The following is a 21,080-nucleotide window of genomic DNA, read 5'->3' on the forward strand; positions in this document are numbered from 1 at the left end:
TGTGCATTGACTGAGCTTGCCAAATTCAAACTCAATTCGCCAATCCTCTGCAGAAGCCCTAAACATGCAGTAACCTTCTTTTCAATTAATTCAAAACAGCTCTCCATAAAATTATCAGGAGCTTGGTGAAAATGTATCTCCTCACATAAGTCATAGTTCTGTTTGTGGTAACATCATCCAGAAGCTGCCAGCTTTGTATTGTACATGAAATTCAATGCAGTCATCTTACCAGAGAAAAAGAAAATCCAGGTAACATTACACAAGAGAAAGGTACATTTCTTTATAGGATCTCTTTATTGCTAATAAGGTTTAGATAACATGCTTATCTTTAAACAAATCAAGATATTTTGCAAGTCTGACTTGGTGTGGTAACAACTATTACACTTTATACCTTAGTAAATATTGTGAAATTCACAACAGCAAGGACACAAATAAAGTTAGCAAACAGACCCTAACTCTGAACATCTCTTGCCTTTTAGCATGCATACTTAATTAAATGGTGAAAATTGATGTTTGGAAACTTGGTAATAAGACAAAAAACTCAGGTGACCGGAAAAAAATTCCCCTAAAAGATTTTATCATTTCTTGAAGTTTTTGATAAGAAAAAATGAAAAATTTGAAGAGAAGTAATGAATGAATTCAGTGAAAGGCTGTCTACAGCATTAGCAACATCAGAAGTAGAGATGGAAAAGACCTACTAGATAACCAAGACCATCCCCCTGGAAAAGTAGGAGATATAGCCCCCAATGTATAGTACTTGCATGTTTCCTTTAAAATATGAAAATGAGATATTTATTATTAATCATTATTATTTTATTTTTATTATTATCCCTCAGTATTACAGTATGGGAATAATTAAAAAAAAAAAACAAATAGCCTTCACTACATACAAGATCTTTAAGCATAAAAAGGAAAAAGCTACTGTCTAAACTTTATCCTTATGAGTCACTAATAAATCTGGATCACCACTGTCTCCTTTGAGTTGGGTAATCAGGAGTTTTGTTAAACCCTCCGCAGAATTCTTATATTTTAGGTGCTCAACTGCACTTGCTCCTTAAAATTCTTGCAGTGCCTAAGAGCAATGTCTTTTGGAGGTCACTGATCATGATGTCTGGCACGCCGAATGTGTTCTTGAGCGGCTCATACACCCTCACGGATCAGTCTGAGTGGTCCAATAATCACTGAGCTCTCTTCTGTTCTAGTTTTCCGTAATCATTCCACTTCGTGGCGGAGTTCGCCATACTTCACTATCTTCTCTTCTTGTTTCTTTTTTGTGTGTCTTTCTGCTGGTATGACACTATCTCATTTAACATGGTATTAATGATGATGATGATGATGATACACTGGATTATCATAAAGAAATTGAGTGTTGCACAGATGGAAAATTTGATATCAGTGCTCTGAGATTATAAAATGGAAAAATATAGGTTCTGATTAAGTAGTAACATTGACAAACAAAAACCAATTCAAACACTCAGGAGGACCAGCTCCTCAACTGAACTATGCTGATGTACATCATCTGAGGAGGTGGCCCATGATTTCTTTTTCTCTGCCCTCCAGCTCTGATAATCTTTGGGAAGCACCAATTGTTTCAGGCTGTTGATTAGGCTCCATTCAAATCTGACGCCAAAATTTTGGAGTATGTGAAATTATGGGATTTTATATCCTCATACTTTTTGAGGGAGGGAACGATCTGATCACTGATTCATTTCTCCAGAATGTGTCTCTTATAAGAAAACTCCCAAATAGTTTAGCTCTGAAATTCAAACTAAAAAAAGAAAGAAAGAACCAAGAATTTGTTAGGATGTATTTATTGATTTTCAAAATGTATTTCAATAAAACATTTTTTTTAGTTTTAAACCTTCCTAAAAAGTATAGAAATCACAAATTCAAGATTACAACAGTAATACAGAAACTGAAACAGAGCAATCTAATTTCACTGTCAAAGCGGAACAAAATGGAAAAGGTAAACCGTATAAATGGTTAAAAAGAAAATTAGATTTTTAAAAATATTTCAGTTCTAATAACCCACCTGATATTTGTTACACTTCAAAGGACAATTTCTTTAAATAGGATTATCTTGAAAATGCTCCTCTAGCTCTTTTGGATGTATGTTTTAGACATATACACATTTTATTAAGTATGGGAAGTGCTAGTGTTTTCAAGGCTAAACAAATTCCTTTGTACTTCAGAGAAACTTTTGATACCAGTTAACTTTCCTGCTGAAGGACCTTTACTTAAGTGGTGTAAATTGGGGTGTCCCTGTTCAGCCCTAACTTGGGGCAGAGGGAAAGGGGGATGGGCGGCCCTGAATCACAACTGGCTCAGAGTAAAGAATCAAAACCTCAAATTCTGCTTCAAAGTAATTTTATTTACTATAATATATTTGTCATGATCCTGTTATCAGTTTCCATTGGAGCTGTGCTGTCAGGGAACAGACACGGTGGTTGAATTCTCAAAGCTAGTAGAGAGGCACTCGATTGCCCTGTGCCTTCTGACATTCCCTTTGGGATGCTCAGGGTTTAAGGGTGGCACTTTCTCCCTCAATGATTTGGGTGAAATTCTGTGGAATTGCCTCTTGTGGAGTTTTCCTCCCCCTGAACTCTGTCATGGGTATTTCTGCAAATGGGCACAATCCACTCTGAAGATCCTTGAACTGTGTCATTCTTTTTTTAAATTATGGAGATATACATATCTCATAGAGCTGGAAGGGACCCTAAAGGGTCATCAAGTCCAGCCCCCTGCCTTGCCTTCACTAGCAGGACCAAGTACTGATTTTTGCCCCAGATCCCTAAGTGGCCCCCTCAAGGATTGAACTCCCAACCCTGAGTTTAGCAGGCCAATGCTCAAACCACTGAGCTATTCCTCCCCACCTAAATTAATAGAGATATCCTATCTCCTAGAACTGGAACTGACCTTGAAAGGTCATCGAGTCCAGCCCCCTGCCTTCACTAGCAGGACCAAGTACTGAATTTGCCCCAGATCCCTAAATCTTCTTTTGACAATGTTGAGGAATTCCTTTCCATCAATGACAAAAAGAGTTTCCACTTTATGGAGTGCAGTTTCACACCTGCCAGTTCAAAATCACCTAATAAAGCTAATAACCTATATATATCAATCATTTGGTTGAAATGCAAAATTTTCCTCCAAAATTATTTCCACCAGCTGTGAAGATAGTAAAAATAAATAAATAAAAATATTTAAAAATTGTGAAAATAACATTAAAATTTAAAAATTTAAAAACAATCGGGCTGTTCTAGTATCCAACACATCCTGCAATTTTTATACAGGAGAAATTCCACAGTCCCATAGTAAGGCAAACACTACCAATTGTCCTCTTTAAAAAAATGCATAAGTGGCATTGGATTTCAGCAAGTTTACTGTGTCTTCAGAAGCATAAAATTCATATCCATAAGAGGTAACTAATTAGTAAATCATGTAGAGATTTAATTAGTTTAAATGCTAACCATTTAAAATTAATTAGCTTTTATTAACAATGAATGACACTCTAGAATAGGAAAATAATGTCTCCATGCCCTCTCCAACTTTCTGCGGGAGATCCTTCTTGGAACTCTTCCTGTCTCCCTCTACACCTTATATTGGGGGTAATCTCAGGGTAATCTGATCTGCAATCATAAATTCAACTACCATCTTACTACCAATGACTCACAGATCTATCTTTCTGTTCCAGAGCTGTCTCCTTCTGTTCAAATTAAAATCTCAGTCTGTCTCTCTCACATCATCTCCTTGTGGATGTCTAGCCATCAGCTCAAGCTCCACATGGCTAAAACAGAGCTTTTAATCTTCACCCCAAGCACTCCCTGCTACCTCCTTTCTTAAATGCTGTGGACAACACCACCATCCAGCCTGTCACTCAGGCCCATAACCTGGGCATCATCTTCAACTCAGAGGCCTCTCTATGTTCTCACATCAAGGCTATGTCTAAACTGTGAAGATTCTTTTTTCATAACATCTCTAAAATACGGCCTTTCCTATCTAGCCACACCGAAGGCACCATGGTCAAGCGGCAAAGAGCAGGCTGGCCTGGAGTGCAAGGCTGTGGAAGGGAGCTTGGAGCAACGGGTGGGGATGCAGCAGGGCCTGGGGGCCACGAGGGAGGTAGAAAGCCTGGGGAGGGAATGGGGGACAGAGGGGATGGGGAAGGTGAAGGACCGGGGGAGTCAGTTGGGAACAGAGATAATGGGGATGAATCTGGGGAGGCAGCAGGGGTCAGGGATGCCAAAATACAAGTTAGCCCAAGGCACCATTTTTCCTAAGGCTGGCCCTGACTTGTGGACACTGCAATAATAAATCATAATTAATGAATAATTATTAATATAATTAATGTCAAATTCATTTATTAAAAGATTGGACATTTCTAATTTAATTACAGATTGTGTTTAGATTATGTTCATTTAGAAGAGAATCAAACACTATAGAAATTATCCAAACCTATAAAAATCAATTTTGAATTCTTTATGAATGCACTATTTTTATTCTGTGGTTACCTTGTTTTTCTTAATACACCTATTCGGATATTTATTTTGGAACAGAAATTCTTGTCTCCTTCTTATCATTTTCTCCCTTACGAAATGCCAATGATAATATTTAAAATAAATTGTTTTAAAAAGCGGGTAGAGAAATTTAACATGCAAAATCCTAGCACATTTCTTGATGTCGCATATCAGCTGTACTGATTCAACAATCTCTGAACTGTGCTGGGTTGGGTTTTTTATTAGTTTAGTTGGTTGGTTTGGTTTTGGGGTTTTTTTTTATGTTAAGACGTTCTTCTCAGAGACATTCAGTTGACACTCATACAAGCTGAGCTTGGGATGGCTTTTCTGGTGTTTTTTACTCAAAAGTGTCTACTCTTCCTATAGAAATCTGGGGCATTCTATGAAATTATAATGCAAAATCAAGCATGTGGTGGTAGACTGGGGTGTTGTCAGAATGTATGTATATAATAGAAGACATTTATCCATTTCTAAGAGTTTGATAAATGCAAGCAAAGTGTGTATATATTCAACATATAAAATTACACAATGACTTCCTGAAAAAGATCTTTCATGCTGAGAACTTTTGTAAACAAGACAAAGAGAGAAAATTGTTTTTATTTCCCAGGAAAATATATCAATTTTCCTATATTTAGTATATTCCAGACTCTGTCAACAAGTCATAGCTTGTGAAAAGAAAGTTGATTTCTATGTTGCCTGCTAAGAAATTCTGGCCCCATTGAACTCGATGGCAAAACTTCTTGGATTTCATCCAAAACAACTAAATGTTTATTGTTAGCTTTTGAAGATTGAAAAGAACACTCCCCTCCCATTCACACTTATCTACATTTCCAAGGACTGCACATTTAAAAGCTATTCATAGTATGATCATCTTCAATAAAAAGGTTATTTTTGTAGATATTGATGTTTGAAGATAGAAATTTGTATATAAAGTATTTTTGCAATGTACAACAAAAAGAATAGAGTAAAGCAAAAATAATAGCAAACATATGTAAAAATAAACACACATCTGTACTCCCTTTAATATTTTTGTTCTGTATATATTTCTATAGAAAAGAATAATTTATTGTTTACAGACATATTTTTGTTTTTACAGAGTGATTTTTGCTGAGCTAGGGTGTGATCCAAACACCACTTAAGTCAATGAAAAGACTCCCATTGCCGGCTATGTGTCAGGCCCAGATGCAGTGTAAGACACTACAGAGCAACATAATATAAACAGTTCCAGCTGCTCTGCAATAATTTTCTTTAGAAGAACAGAAAATGTGTATTTTGTTTATGATGTCATAGCTGAATTAAACTATTTAGAGGTTTAAAAAAGTACTGCTTTGTATTAGAGTGGGTAAGTTTCCAGAAATGCTGCAGGAAGTACAATTGATCTAATGGCATACATATATTGAGGGACCAGTCCAGCAAAGTGCTGGGCTTTTCATGGGAAGTAACGATTGTGCTCAACCACACTGAATTTTTCAGTGGGAGTTGAGAGTATTCAGCATCTCCTCAGAGGCACTGAGGCCCAATTTTTCATAAATGGCCTCTAGTTTTTGGCACCTGTATTTTTCAGTGCCCAAGTCTGGTAGAGTTAGGCAGTTAAAAATTGAAGGACCAAAATTAGAGGCCACTTTTAAAAATCTGGTTGTAAGTTTCTTGCCAGATCAGGCCCTAGACTATTTTCTTGTTGAAAGAATATCCTATATTTCATTGCAAAAGAAAGGGAACATGTTAGGCCTTCTCTACACAAAAAGTTTCACCACTTTAACTAAAAGTATGTTTCTAAGCCAATTTAGTTAAACTGGTACAACTTTTTATGTGGATATTTTTATATCAATTTAAACTTGGTTCATATTGCCTTAGCTTGTATCTGTGTGCAAACTAAATTGATATAAGATGCCAACAAGTTTGAACCAGTTTAACTAAATTGTTTTTTTAACCAGTTTAAGTTAAACCAGCGCAACTTCTGTGTGTAGACAAACCATAAGCACTTCACAGGGTGATGGAAGTTCCACATTTCATCTATATGGACAACAAAACTATCCAAAGTTATTCTATTAAATACTAAAAATCAAGTTTTGGAAAAGATATAAAACTTCATCATTCAAGGGTTAAGCCAGTCTCCTGCTTTAGGAGCAGATTTTTCTGAGGGACAGTTTATCCTACTACTTACTTTGAGGCTTTCCCCACCTTCCTTGGAAGCATATAATGCTGACCACTGTCAGACACAGAGATTAGATGGACCATGAGTCTGATCCAGAGTTGCAATTACTATGTATGAGCATTCTCTTTTTTAAAGAGAAACATTTCTTTTTAATTTAATGTATTACAAAATAAAAATATATGTTTGAATCATTTGACTGAATAATTTCTTTCTGAGAGTTTTAGAAAAGTATTTTGCTCATAGAACTTCAGTAATTTCTGGCACCTTAGAGACTAACAAATTTATTAGTTCTGACCTTAGTCTCTAAGGTGCCACAAGTACTCCTGTTCTTCTTTTTGCGGATACAGACTAACACGGCTGCTACTCTGAAACCTGTCAGTAATTTCTGAGTCTAAACAAGCAGCAAGTTAAAGTAAAAAGAACTAAACATTATTTTAGCAATTACTTCCATTTTTAAACAATTGATATTATTGGGGAGTTGTGTACCAAATAATATTTATTTAATATGCTGTTGTATTATACAATACTAAAGACATATATAGAGATATGAATTTCATATTTCATCTCTACAGCCATGCAAGCTATCAATTATCCATAAATGATTTACATGCTAATAAAATCTAAAATGTATATAGTGGGTAAACATGATTTAGGACAGGGGTCAGCAACCTTTCAGAAGTGGTGTGAGTCTTCATTTATTCACTCTAATTTAAGGTTTCGTGTGCCAGTAATACATTTTAATGTTTTTAGAAGGTCTCTTTCTATAAGTCTATTGTTGTATGTAAAATAAATAAGGTTTAGAAAATGTTTAAGAAGCTTCATTTAAAATTAAATTAAAATGCAGATCCCCCTGGACAGGTGGCCAGGACCCGGGCAGTGTGAGTGCCACTGAAAATCAGCTCGCATGCCGCCTTCAGCACGCTTGCCATAGGTTGCCTACCCCTGATTTAGGAGCTTAAGTCTAATTGAAAAACAATGGGATTTGGGCTCATAACTCATTTCGGCATTTTTGAAAAATGTACCCACTATAGTATATATTTTCAGAGGCATATTTCCTCCAAACATTTTCCTGATATTATTAGATAAATTTCAAATAATTCAGCAAACCCTGATAAAGATAAGAAGCTTTACATTTAGCTGGTATTGGTGAGAATGTGAAAGATTGAGGTTTTGCTGCCACCTGTTGGTAAATATCTGAAGAGCAGGATCTGTGTTTTGCAATAACGAAAAAACACAAAAGTTGAGGAAAGCAAGAGTGAGGGTAGAAAGTTGACATCTGGCTTGGGGAGAGAAAAGTTTCAAGTTATTAAGTCATAATGATCAAATGAGGTGGGGAAAAGGGAAGGTAAAAACTGAATTCACAGGATTTTTTTTCACATTTTTCTTTACAGAAGCAATGAGGTCATTTCCTACTGAGTCAATATACTACTGGAAGTGAGTCAGTGTGGATATGCTGAGTAAGTTGAAAGAATGTAGCTAATGACTGTATGATAGCCAGAAATATAATTATTAAAAGAACACAATGAACCAAAATATGTTTTTGAAATGAACAAACTAGTACTAATATGGGAGTGCAGTGGAGAGTATAAACCACATGCAGTGTTTGACCTTCAGCGGTTAAAAACCTTTTTTGAAGAAAAGGAAAAGAACCTTCCTTCACCCACTAACACAGAGTATTGTCTTCCATTTAAAAACTCAGGAACCATCTTGCAGGAACTGTTGTGTTGATAAAGGGGTTTCGGGCCCAACAGAAAATAATAATAATATCTAGCTCTTCTAGTTATCATATTTTGTTAGTAGATCTCAAAGCACTTTACAAAGTTGGTCAGCTTCCTTATTGTCCAGGGGAAACAGAGATGGAGTGATTTGCCTAAGATCACCCAGAAGGGAATAAAACCCACATCTCCTAAATCTCAGCCCAGTGTTCTATCCACTAGGCAACACCCTTGTTTACTGCTACAACCCTGAGGCCTGATCTACACTACAAAGTTAGGTCCACGTAAGCCACCTTGTGTCCACCTAGTTGTGACATGTGTCTACACTTAAATTTGTCTCCCATTGATGTAAGTGTCCAGTTACAGTTATGCAGTAAAACCACCCCTCCTCCTGCCCCCCAGTAGCGTTGAGCCATGGTCAACATACTGAAGTCGACTCAAAGCTAGTGTAGACATTGTGTTACCTATTTCAACCCTAACAGTCCTCTAGCAGCTGATCCGCAAGGCCCAACACTGACCACTGTAATTACAATTGTGAGCGCCACACTGCCCAGTGGTCATGGAGACTAGAAGCCCCTTCTCTCCTTTAAACCCCTGTGAATTTTTGAAATACCTTTTCCTGATTGCCCATCTTGGCAACCACACCTAGCAGCTCTCCATTTTTGTGTGCAACTGCCCAGCAGACTATGCCAGCTAAAGTTTCATTCAACCAATTTCATTCATCCCTCCTCAATTCCATTTCTCTGGTGCCACACTCACCATGGCTGATGCTGTGAGTGGCATAAAGCAGCTGCAGGTAGTGTATAGTTTGTGCGAATGCATACTTGGCTCCTTGCATCGGCACTGTTCATTCTTCCCAGGAGTGCTTGTGTTAATGCACAGTGTGGCACACCATGGGTAGAGATCCCAGTGTGTAACCCACCACCATCCAGCACACTGTCTTTTGGGAAGTTTTGGCAATGCATGGTGGGGCAGAAACAAGTCGCACAAGGTGACTGAGAGCAAGAGGTCAACTTCACAGCATGCAATTTTCTCTGTCCCATAATGTCATCTGTCCCATAATTTAAAAAAAAATCCTATGAACCAGCAGAGTCCTCCTTGCTGTCCACCATCTCTGACAGAAACCTGGACATTACTCTGCACTATTGTCATAAGCATTGAAAGCACAGGACAAACAATCCTCCGGTATTTGCAGAGCCACAAGAAGAAGCGAATCAGCAGGGAACACACTCTTCGTTTAGCTAGCATAGAACTATTATTGCCATGGTTGCTGAACTCTGAGCCTGTTTTCTTTAAGACAAAACAAGACAAACACATGAAAAAGACCAGAGAACAAACAGCAGAGAAAATTTAGCTTCTGTCTCTGGTGCTGACTTTCAAAAGTAATTTCACTACTGTAGAATCACAGGCTCAGTGCATGGTCTTAATCAGCCTGACTCTGACACCTGGTAAACTATAGGCCAGAGATTGGCAACCTTTGGCACGTGGCTCGCCAGGATAAGCACTCTGGAGGGCTGGGCAGGTTTGTTTACCTGCTGTGTCCGCAGGTTCGGCCGATCGCGGCTCCCACTGGCCGTGGTTTGCCGTTCCAGGCCAATGGGGGCTGCAGGAAGCAGCGGCCAGCACATCCCTCGGCCCGCACCGCTTCCTGCAGCCCCCATTGGCCTGGAATGGCAAACTACGGCCAGTGAGAGCTGCGATCAGCTGAACCTGCGGACGCGGCAGGTAAACAAACCGGTGCTTATGCTGGTGGGCTGCGGGCCAGAGGTTGCTGATCCCTGCTATAGGCTGTTTAAGCAGGGCTGGCTCCAGCTTTTTTGCCGCCCCAAGTGGCAAAGAAAAAAAGAAAAGGAAAAAAAAAAAAAAACCCTGATTGAGCTGCCACTGAAGTGCCACCGAAGAGGAAGAGAAGGCGTGAAGGACCCGCCACCGAATTGCCACCGCAGACCTGGACGTGCTGCTCCAATAACGGATGGAGTGCCACCCCTTTCTACTGCCCGCCCCAGGCACCTGCTTCCTTCGCTGGTGCCTGGAGCCAGCCCTTTGTTTAAGGCATTGCTTTTAGTTGTCTTTCTGGTCAAGTGCTCAAAGCACAATAGCAAAAGGTGTGGTTTTCTTGGTGGCTAACACAGAAGGGGGCTATTAGAAGACAAAAAGAGAAAGATAGAACAGAGAAGAAATAAAGTGAAGAAGGAAAAGGACACACAAAGGAAAGAATGACCGAAGGAACCCAAATCTGACATTCCAGGTGTTCAAGATTTAGCTAAAGCTGGTGGAGGTGATGATGTCATTTGGTTCCCTCTTTATGGCCCAATGTGTTCAGAACGTCTTTCAGGATTAGAACGATGAAGGCCCAACAGTGTTATGGTAAAAAGAACGAGGAGAACTTGTGGCACCTTAGAGACTAATAAATTTATTTGAGCATAAGCTTTCGTGGGCTAAAACCCACTTCATCGGATGCATGCAGTGGAAAATACAGTAGGAAGATATATATATATATACACAGAGAACATGAAAAAATGGGTTTTGCCATACCAACTCTAATGAGACTAATCAATTAAGGTGGGCTATTACCAGCAGGAGAAAAAAACGTTTGTAGTTTGTAGTGATAATGACCCATCCACTCCCATGATACTTTGCGTAATGACCCATCCACTCCCAGCCTTTATTCAAGCCTATTTTAATGATGTCCATTTTGCAAATTAATTCCAGTTCTGCAGTTTCTCGTTGGAGTCTGTTTTTTAAGGTTTTTTGTTGAAGAATTGCAACTTTTAGGTCTGTAATTGAGTGACCAGGGAGGTTGAAGTGTTCTCCAACTGGTTTTTGAATGTTATAATTCTTGACGTCTGAGTTGTGTCCATTTATTCTTTTGTGTAGAGACTGTCTGGTTTGGCCAATGTACCTGGCAGAGGGGCATTGCTGGCACATGATGGCATATATCACATTGGAGGATGTGCAGGTTAATGAGCCTCTGATGGTGTGGCTGATGTGATTAGGTCCTATGATGGTGTCCCTTGAATAGATATGTGGACAGAGTTGGCAATGGGCTTTGTTGCAAGGATAGGTTCCTGGGTTAGTGTTTTTGTTGTGTGGTTGCTGGTGAGTATTTGCTTCAGGTTGGGAGGCTGTCTGTAAGCGAGGACTGACCTGTTTTGGGGGGAGAGATAGCTCAGTAGTTTGAGTATTGGCCTGCTAAACCCAAAGTTGTAAGTTTCAATCCTTGAGGGGGCCATTTAGGGATCTGGGGCAAAATTCTGTCTGGGGATTGGTCCTGCTTTGAGCAGGGGGTTGGACTAGATGACCTCCTGAGGTCCCTTCCAACCCTGATATTCTATGATGAGTGAGGGATTGTCCTTCAGGTTAGGTTGTAGATCCTTGATGATGCACTGGAAAGATTTTAGTTGGAGGCTGAAGGTGACAGCTAGTGGCATTCTCTTACTTTCTTTGTTGGGCCTGGAGTAGATTAGGTGACTGCTGGGTATTCTTCTGGCTCTGTCAATCTGTTTCTTCACTTCAGCAGGTGGGTATTGTAGTTTTAAGAACACTTGATAGAGATCCTGTAGGTGTTTGTCTCTGTCTGAGGGATTGGAGCAATGTGGTTGTATCTTCGAGGTTGGCTGTAAACAATGGATCATGTGATGTGGTCTGGATGAAAGCTGGAGGCGTATAGGTCAGTATAGTGGTCAGTAGGTTTCCAGTATAGGGTGGTGTTTATCAACACTGTAGTGTCCAGGAAGTGGATCTCTTGTGTGATAGCAGCCACCTTGGCAAAGCTTGCTCCCTCCAGACCACCTGTTGCCATGCTCCTTTTTGGTGCCTCCCACCCTGAGTTAAACAGTGTCCAGAATAGGTGGCAACCTCATCTCATTAAAATTAACCAGTCAAAACACATATAAGTGATTTCTACTATAAACATTCCCTCCAACTTCTAGAGTCTTTCAGCTCATTGTCCTGCCAACCTATGACAGGAGCCCCTTATCACCATTCTTTTAACTTAATTCCGCTTGTACCAGTTATTAGTTTCCAACTGTTACTGATTTTTACAATTTTATATTACAATTGGACTTCTGTTACCTTGGACCACTTAGACATCTGCTCAACAGAACCTTGGTTGTTCGTGGGGCTAACACTGGTAATTCACAATCAATAGCAATACCATGGCCAGAAATCAAAGCACCCTTGTGTTTGGCCCTGCCTACCATAGTGTGAGAATCCAGCCGATGGTGATTTGTAAGGCATCTCTTTCTACTTTGGACCTGCTCCTCCTCCCACATACACTGATGCAAATCAGAAGTCACTCTGGTGAAATGGTTGGGACAACTGAAGGTAAGACTTAGGTGGCTGAAAAGGGAATCGGGCCCACTGTCCTAATAGTTCACGGCTTGAAAATGTTACCAGATGCCCACTAATTGCAGGATTAAACCTACTAGTTACTACTTAAGAAAATACGTTGTTGGAAGACACATAAGCAAAGTTCAAAGACAATGGCCTGATGAGAAGTCCAACACTCCTGCCACGCCCAGCAGCTGGGAATGGGAAGGGTCACAGTGTTGGGTTTTCTACCAGATTGCTCCACTTTGTGTATCAGACTGAGGGCTTGTCTACACATGGAAGTTATTCCTGAATAAGGTAGGGTGTGAATTTAAAGGGGGCCAGCTTTCATAACCCCATTTGTGGACTCTCCTATTCTGGAATACCAGTGCTTTGTTCTGGTTTACTTCTATCCACTTCCAAATCACTCAAACTAATTTGAAACAAACAAACAAACAAACAAAACCCCACGGTTATTCCAGGTTTGGTGTCCACACTTGGGAGCTATTCCTGAACAGCTCATGTGGAGACAAGCCCACAGGTGCTTGGTGCACGTGCAACTCCATCCCCCCGCTACCTGCTGGAAGGGAACGAAGTGGTCAGTGTTTTTGTCCTTCCCTCCCAGCATCTTCTGCTGTGTACAGGGGCTGCTCCCGGCTGGCACTCTGGGGAGCTGGGCAGGACTTGGCCACTAGCGTTCTCTCTTCCCGCTCTCTGCGGTGGGCGCACATCCCCGCCTCCGGCCTCACTGGGTGCACTGCCCACCGCAGTAGCAGCGGGCGGAGCCCTGCACCAGGATGCCACAGCGCCACCAAGCGGGCAATGTCCCCGCAGCCCCTCTAGCGATCCGCGGCGGGGGGGGACTGGTGCAGCCTCTTCCCTGCAGAGGGCGCTGTGCTCGCTGCGCTGCCGGCTCCCCGGCGCACTCAGCCCTCTTGGCTGCGCGCAGTGGTGCCAGCGCAGCCGCTTCTTGTCAGGTGGGAGGGTCTTGGCTGCCGGCTCCACCTGAGCGCGGCTCCACGCCTGCTTCCGCCTGCAGAGCCAGCGCCGAGCTAGCCCCTCTCGCTGCCCGCCCGGCCCGTGGATCCCGCGCACCATGCAGAGCTTCCAGTACCCGGAGGCCTATCGCGACGAGGCTGCGGTGAGTACAGCCCTGACCCCGCTGCCTTTCCTCCCGCTCCCCGCCGCCTTTGTCTGCAATGGGCGGGTGGCCCCCCCCGGGGTTGCTCCCGAGCAGCTTCCCAGCCCCTGCCCGGCACCTGGGGCCCTTCTCCTGGCCGGCCCCGGCTCTGCGCCTGCCGGGCGTGCTGGGAACTGACAAGGTAGGGCTGGGACTGTCTCTGCTGCTGTTGCCCGCAGAGGGGAGCGGGGCACAGGCTGAGGAAATGGCATTCCCTTGGGGTTAGGTGGAGGGGCAGTGCGCTGTGTTTTCGGCCACTCCGGTAGGGCCTTCCAGCTGGGGAGCCCCAAATGACGTGTAAACCGGAATGTCCCCTCCCCATCTTATCAGTTAGGAGAGTATTAGCAACCCCATTTTACAGATGTAGATATTGAGGCTCTCCCTTCAGTGAGAGGCTAAGTGACCTGCCTGACACGCTAGTTAGCAGTGCTTGCTCTGAGCCTAGGATGACCAGACAGCAAATGTGAAAAATTGGGATGGGGGTGGGAGGTAATAGTAGCCTATATAAGAAAAGGACCCAAACCTTGGGACTGTCCCTGTAAAATCGGGACATCTGGTCACCCTCTCTGAGCCAGCTGGACAAGGGTCTTTCCTTTGTTTTTGTTTTCTTTCAGGAAACTTTGTTAACATGATGTTATAAAATTGTGCTTATTATTTTTGTTGCTAATCGCTGTCAGTATTGTATGATGTGGTGCAATTTGTAGCACTGGTGTCAGTGAAAGGCAAATTTTGTCAGCAACATGTGTACTGTGAGCTTCATCCCAAACTTGAAAATGTTTTCTCACAACCCTCACCATTTTTTTTTCCAGCTAAGCAGGCAGTAATGCTTTAGATTTCACACCCTTGATAAATAAAAGTATAATCTTTGTCCGGTAAATGGTACTTACATTTTGTTTTAGTTTTATAGAACTAAAAAGGTGCTCCTACTGGAATTCTGCACCACTGTGCAATGCAGAATTGTCCAGTTTAATGTTCCCCTGTGCTGCTGGTGCTGACAGCAGGAGTGTGATTATATTGTGTTATTTATAGGGCTGTCAAGCGATTAAAAAATGTAATCATGATTAATCTTGCTATTAAGCAATAATAGAATACCATTTATTTAAATATTTTTGGATGTTTTCTACATTTTCAAATATATTGATTTCAATTACAACACAGAATAAAAAGTGTACCTTGCTCACTTTATATTTATTTTTGATTACAAATATTTACACTGTAAAAAAACAAAATAAATAGTATTTTTCAATTCACCTCATACAAGTACTGTCGTGCAATCTCTTTATCATGAAAGTTGAACTTACAAATGTAGAATTATGTACAAAAAATAACTGCATTCAAAAATAAAACAATGTTAAACTTTAGAGCCTACAAGTCCACTTAGTCCTACTTCAGCCAGTCGCTCAGACAAACAAGTTTGGTTACAATTTGCAGGAGATAATGCTACGCTCTTCTTGTTTACAGTGTCACCTGAAAGTGAGAACAGGCATTCTCATGGCACCATTGTAGCCGGTGTCGCAAGATATTTATGTGCCAGATGTGCTAATGATTCATGTGTCCCTTCATCTTCAACCATCATTCCAGAGGACATGCATCCATGCTGATGACATTTTCTGCTCAATAACAATCCAAAGCAGTGCAGACCGATGCATGTTCATTTTCATCATCAGAGGCTATGTCTACATTACAGCCGGGATCGACGTTCTGAGATCGATCCACCGGCGGTCGATTTAGTGAGTCTAGTGAAGACCTCCCAAATTGACAGCAGATCACTCTCCAGTCGACTCCTGTACTCTACTCTCTGCCCCCCCTCCCCTCCCCCCCCGATGAGAAGAGTAAGGTAAGTCGACGGGAGAGTTTCTCCAGTCAACCCGCCCACAGTGTAGACCCTGCGGTAACTCAACCTAAGGTATATTGACTCCAGCTATGTTATTCACGTAGCTGGAGTTACGTAGCGTAGGTCAACTTGCAGCGGTAGCGTAGACGTAGCCTGAATGAGATACCACCAGCAGAGGGTTGATTTTCTTTTTTGGTGGTTTGGGTTCTGTAGTTTCTGCATCTGAGGGTTGCTCTTTTAAGACTTCTGAAAGTATTCTCCACACCTTGTTCCTCTCAGGTTTTGGACCGTACTTCATATTCTTAAACCTTGGGTTGAGTGCTGTAGCTATTTTTAGAAATCTCACATTGGTACCTTCTTTGTGTTTTGTCAAATCTGCAGTGAAAGTGTTCTTAAAATGAACATGTGCTGGGTCATCAGCTGAGGCTACTATAACATGCACTATATGGCAGAATGCAGGTAAAACCATGGAGCTGGAGACATACTATTTTCCCCCAAGGAGTTCAGTCACAAATCTAATTAATGCATTATTTTTTTAATGAGCATCATTAGCATAGAAGCATGTCCTCTGGAATGGTAGCTGAAGCATGAAGGGCCATACGAATGTTTAACATGTCTGACATGTAAATACACTTCTACCTCGATACAACACTGTCCCCAGGAGCCAAAAAATCTTACCACGTTATAGGTGAAACCGCGTTATATTGAACTTGCTTTGATCCACTGGAGTGCATAGCCCTGCCCCCCCCCCCCCCCCCCCCCCCGAGCACTGCTTTACCGCATTATATCCGAATTCGTGTTATATCGGGTCGCGTTATATTGAGGTAGTGGTGTACCTTCCAACGGTGGCTACAAAGTGCCATGCGAATGCCTGTTCTCACTTTCAGGTGACATTGTAAATAAGAAGCAAGCAGCAGTATCTCCCGTCAATGTAAACAAACTTCAGAGTAGCAGCCGTGTTAGTCTGTATCGGCAAGTACTCCTGTTCTTTTTGCGTAAACAAACTTGTTTGTCTTAGCAATTGACAGAATAAGAAGTATGACAGAGCCTACATGTCCACTCAAACGTTTTACACTTTTTTGTTTTTTAGTGCAGTTATGTAACAAAAAAAAAAATCAGCATTTGTAAGTTACACTTTCGCGTTACAGATTACTCTACATCTTGCATCTGAAGAAGTGAGGTTCTTACCCACGAAAGCTTATGCTCCCAATACTTCTGTTAGTCTTAAAGGTGCCACAGGACCCTCTGTTGCTTATTACTCTACAGTACTTCTATGAGGTGAACTGAAAAATACTATGTATTTTGTTTCATTTTTACAGTGCAAATATTTGTAATAAAAATAATAAAGTGAGCACTGTACACTTTGTATTCTGTGTTGTAATAGAACTCAATATATTTGAAAATGTAGAAAAACATTCAAAATATTTAATACATTTCAATTGGTATTTTGTTGTTTAACAGTGCGATTAATCACGATTAATTGTTTTGAGTTAATCGCATGAATTAACTGCGATTAATCAACAGCCCTAGTTATTTCGATAAATAAAATATGCAGAATTTTATGGAATTTTAAAATATTGTGTACGGAATTTTTAATTTTTTGGTGCAGAATTCTCCAAGGAGTACAGAGGGGTAACAATGTTGTGTTAGTATAGGGATCGGCAACCTTTTAAGCACCCTGGGTAAGCACCCTGGCGGGCTGGGCCGGTTTGTTTACCTGCTGCATCCGCAAGTTTGGCCAATCGCGGCTCCCACTGGCCGCGGTCCCCCATCCCAGGCCAATGGGGGTGGCGGGAAGCGGCGTGGGCTGAGAGATTTGCTGAACTTGCGGACGCTGCAGGTAAACAAACCGGGTCGCATGCCAAAGGTTGCCGATCCCTGTGTTAGTATAATCATAGGACAAATAAAGAAAGGAATCACTTGTGGCATTTTCCCCAAAGAGTAATGTCATTGTTTGGGTATAAGAAATAAAAGCTAAACTAAATCTTAAATTTATGGCAACTTTTAAAAAAAATTATATATGTATAATTTATGTAGAAAAAACAGAGATTTAAATTTTCCAAATGTGACTAGCGTATTGCAGATTTTTGGATCACCAACTTGAGACTTTTAAAATGGCCTGACTCCTATAGTGCAGGTGCTCAGTGTGTCCAAAAATCAGACTCTTTTGAGAGGTCTCAAGTTTAGCATCTAAAAATTGAGGCCTCCAAAATCTCTAGTCTCTCTTGGAAAATTAAGGCCTTAATCTAAATGATGAAAGATGCAGAAAATTAGAAAGTTTATCTTCTTATATGAGGATGTACCTGTAAGACTCTCACTTTGCTTTCTGTACATCAACATTCAGAACATATATTTCTAACACTTAACACCTCTGTGTTCAAATGGTGAAACTGATGTTCATTAAAAATAACCATGTAGGTTCTATTAAAACTGGTCGGTGTTTTCCCCCCCTTCCTGTCCCACAAAAGGCAGTATTTTAGGCCCTAATCCTGTAATACATAGGTATGTGTTTAACGTCCCTCATGAGAAGCAGTGTTTGCAGAATTGGAGCCTTAGTTGATACTGGCAAAAAGATCAGCTTGACTTCCTACTTTTAAAGCCGAGTGAATTATAAAACTTGAAATGTCCGAACTAGATTCACACCCTGCCTTGCCATGTAGTAACTTGTCATGTAGATAAATCACTACTTAAATAATTTTCCTTGGTGTCATTAATACTGGTAGAACAACTACAGTCAAACATACTTACTCTTAAATAATTGGAAACTTTAATTACTGAGTGACTGTAAAGGTTACTAGTGAAATGAAGTCACAATTCCAGTTGAACACTGGTCTTGTGGCCGTCTTAATTGTACCTTCAGATTGCTGAGCAAGACCATGAAGAGGATGCTAAATTACGGTTGGTTTGGTTTGGTTTTCCATATGAAAAGAGTATAGGATTTATATGTACCTTCTAGTAATGAGTATAACTCCTGATAATCATCTGACTTTTTCTTTCACTGTGACTGCACTGAGTTGGCCACCATTCTCCTGGCCATAGAATATTGGCTTGCTCATTTTGGAGCCAGGAATTACTGGGGTGTTTACTCGAGCAGTGCTTCTTACTTCCCAGCTCTGGTGTTCCACAGAGCCTTCATCTTGATGTGGATCATTTGCTAATTTCAAAACAAAACAAAGTTTGCTTTTGTGTTTATTAAAGAAATGTCTTTCTCTTAAATTCAGATACATGATTACCATGGGTGTAAAATATGCGACCCGTATTGCTGGCTGGAAGACCCTGATGGTGAACAAACAAAGGTAACTTTTTAATCTATAAAATTGGATGTTTTGACACTCATCTCTTTGTAGGCCTGCAAAATATTGGTAACTTTGTAATGCAGGGAGATTGTCAGCAGTAACAATACTCTTTGATATCAATGAAACAATGGTATTAAGACACCAAGTCTTGTGACTTTGTTAATGTAGAGATAAAGATATTAAACAATTTAGATAGTTCACATCTTATTTATAGTGCAGCCCACATCGGGGTGCGGCAGTGGTAATAACAAAATAATGCTTTCTGCTTTCAGCACCGCCCCCACTATAAAACTTGTTCCAGCATCTTGCCCCACATCGACAGATGATTCCTGAATATTAAAGGTTACCAAACTCAAGTTTCTGTTTCAAAATGTTTTAACACCTAAAATCACTGTAGCCAAAATAGAGGAAGAAGGCTCTCTTTTCTTTAGTTTGTGTATTTGACAGCACTTTGTGTAAAGTTTCATTCTCCCTCCACCCCCCCACCCCCTGTATAACCAAGATAGCTCTTGATCTTGGGATTACTCTTGTGAATAAGGTTACGCATGTTTATAAGTGTTTGCAGGATTGGCCCAAAAGTAGTCAGGCTATCATATTAGAGTAGGTCTTTCCTGCAGCACCAGGAGGGAGAAAACTATTTTATTAAAAATAAGAAATAGTCATAGGAACTTGGGAAGGATGGGACAGAAGTAGTGTCTGAAATGGCTATTAACTTTTTTTCTTTTAAGGTGACTGTTGTCACAATTCAGGGCAACTGCACCAGTATTTCCCCTCCACCTCTGTGGTCCAATAAGGGCCCATGCTCTCAGGCTTCTGACTCCCCAGCTGTCACCTGTCTTGGGTAAAGACACGTGTCTCTTTCCCTCATGACCAGGATTTTTCCAGACTACGCAATTCTCTGCCTACACTGAATTCCCCAGCAAGTCAAACTGCTTCAGCAGGCCCACTGTGTTTTTCTTCTCAGAGGCGATAAACAGCGTAATTACCCATAGCTTTAAGTTGCAACACAGCTTTTCCTAAGTAAGCACACTTATTCTTAAAATAAAAGCATTACCGAGACAATATTTTAAAATAATAAAAAAAATCTACAGGCATGCTAATAAGCTTACCAGATCACCAAAACTCTGTATAAGGGCTTTGGCAGATGTACTATCCTTTAAACAGCACCAACGATTTTTTTTGTGTGGTCACTGGTCACAAGTTCACAGTAGCCGTTAGCTCAGAACAAGTACGCCCATGAATATGTGATTTTTTTTTTTTAATAGTTTGGGTCTTTGATCCTTAAAAACCGTGAATAGGTAATTTGTCAGGCAATGTATTTTCCTCAAGATGTAGCTTTAATAGGTTGGGCCCAGAAGTGGGGAATTAGCATTCCTGCCCCCCAGGTATTTCTCTAGGTATCCCACTAAAATTTGTTTATCCCAAAAGTACCTCCTTCTGTGTCCCATTGTTCTAAAATAGCCCTTTGAAGCTCATAATGCTTGCCAGCTTTTGCATTAGTCATGTCTGCCTCTTAGAGATGTTACGTACAGTCCCACAATAATACATAAATATTTGCATTTTTAATATGAACTCCTAAAATGCTTAATTCAATAAGGTTTAATTTAATTCGGTAAGGCTTAACTTAATTCAAGTAAAAGTATAAAAAGGCAGGCCATGAAAGAATTTGAAGAGCAACAAGTTAGACCCAAAAATTAACTGCAACTTTTTTTTTAAAGTACATCAGAAGCAGGAAACCTGCCAAATAGTCAGTGGGGCCACTGGCCGATAGAGGTGCTAAAGGAGTACTCAAGGAAGAAAGGCCATTGTGGAGAAGCTAAATGAATTCTCTGCCTCAGTCTTCACTGACTTCACTGCAGAGGATATGGGGGAGATCTGCACACCCATTACATTCTTTTTAGGTGGTAGATCTGAGGAACTGTCCCAGATTGAGGTGTCAAGAGGAAGATTTTGAACAAATTGATAAATTAAACAATAATAAATCACCAGACAGTATTCACTTAAGAGTTCTGAAGGAACTCAAACATTAAATTGCAGAACTACTAATTGTGGTATATAACCTATTGCTTAAATCA

The 21,080-nt window shown here is 40.7% G+C and overlaps 1 protein-coding gene across 1 annotated transcript in view; it reads left to right on the top strand.

Moving 5' to 3' along the window:
• Positions 1-13,695: 13,695 nt before the first annotated feature.
• Positions 13,696-21,080, top strand: part of PREP (prolyl endopeptidase) — a 172,450-nt gene continuing 165,065 nt past the window's right edge. Inside the window, exons 1-2 of the mRNA XM_054023548.1 lie at positions 13,696-13,836; positions 18,931-19,005. Coding sequence (XP_053879523.1) covers positions 13,792-13,836; positions 18,931-19,005 — 120 coding nt within the window. The 5' untranslated portion in view covers positions 13,696-13,791. The remainder of the gene's footprint in view (positions 13,837-18,930; positions 19,006-21,080) is intronic.

This window comes from Malaclemys terrapin, chromosome 3 (genome assembly GCF_027887155.1).
Source record: "Malaclemys terrapin pileata isolate rMalTer1 chromosome 3, rMalTer1.hap1, whole genome shotgun sequence".
NCBI lineage: Eukaryota > Metazoa > Chordata > Testudines > Emydidae > Malaclemys > Malaclemys terrapin.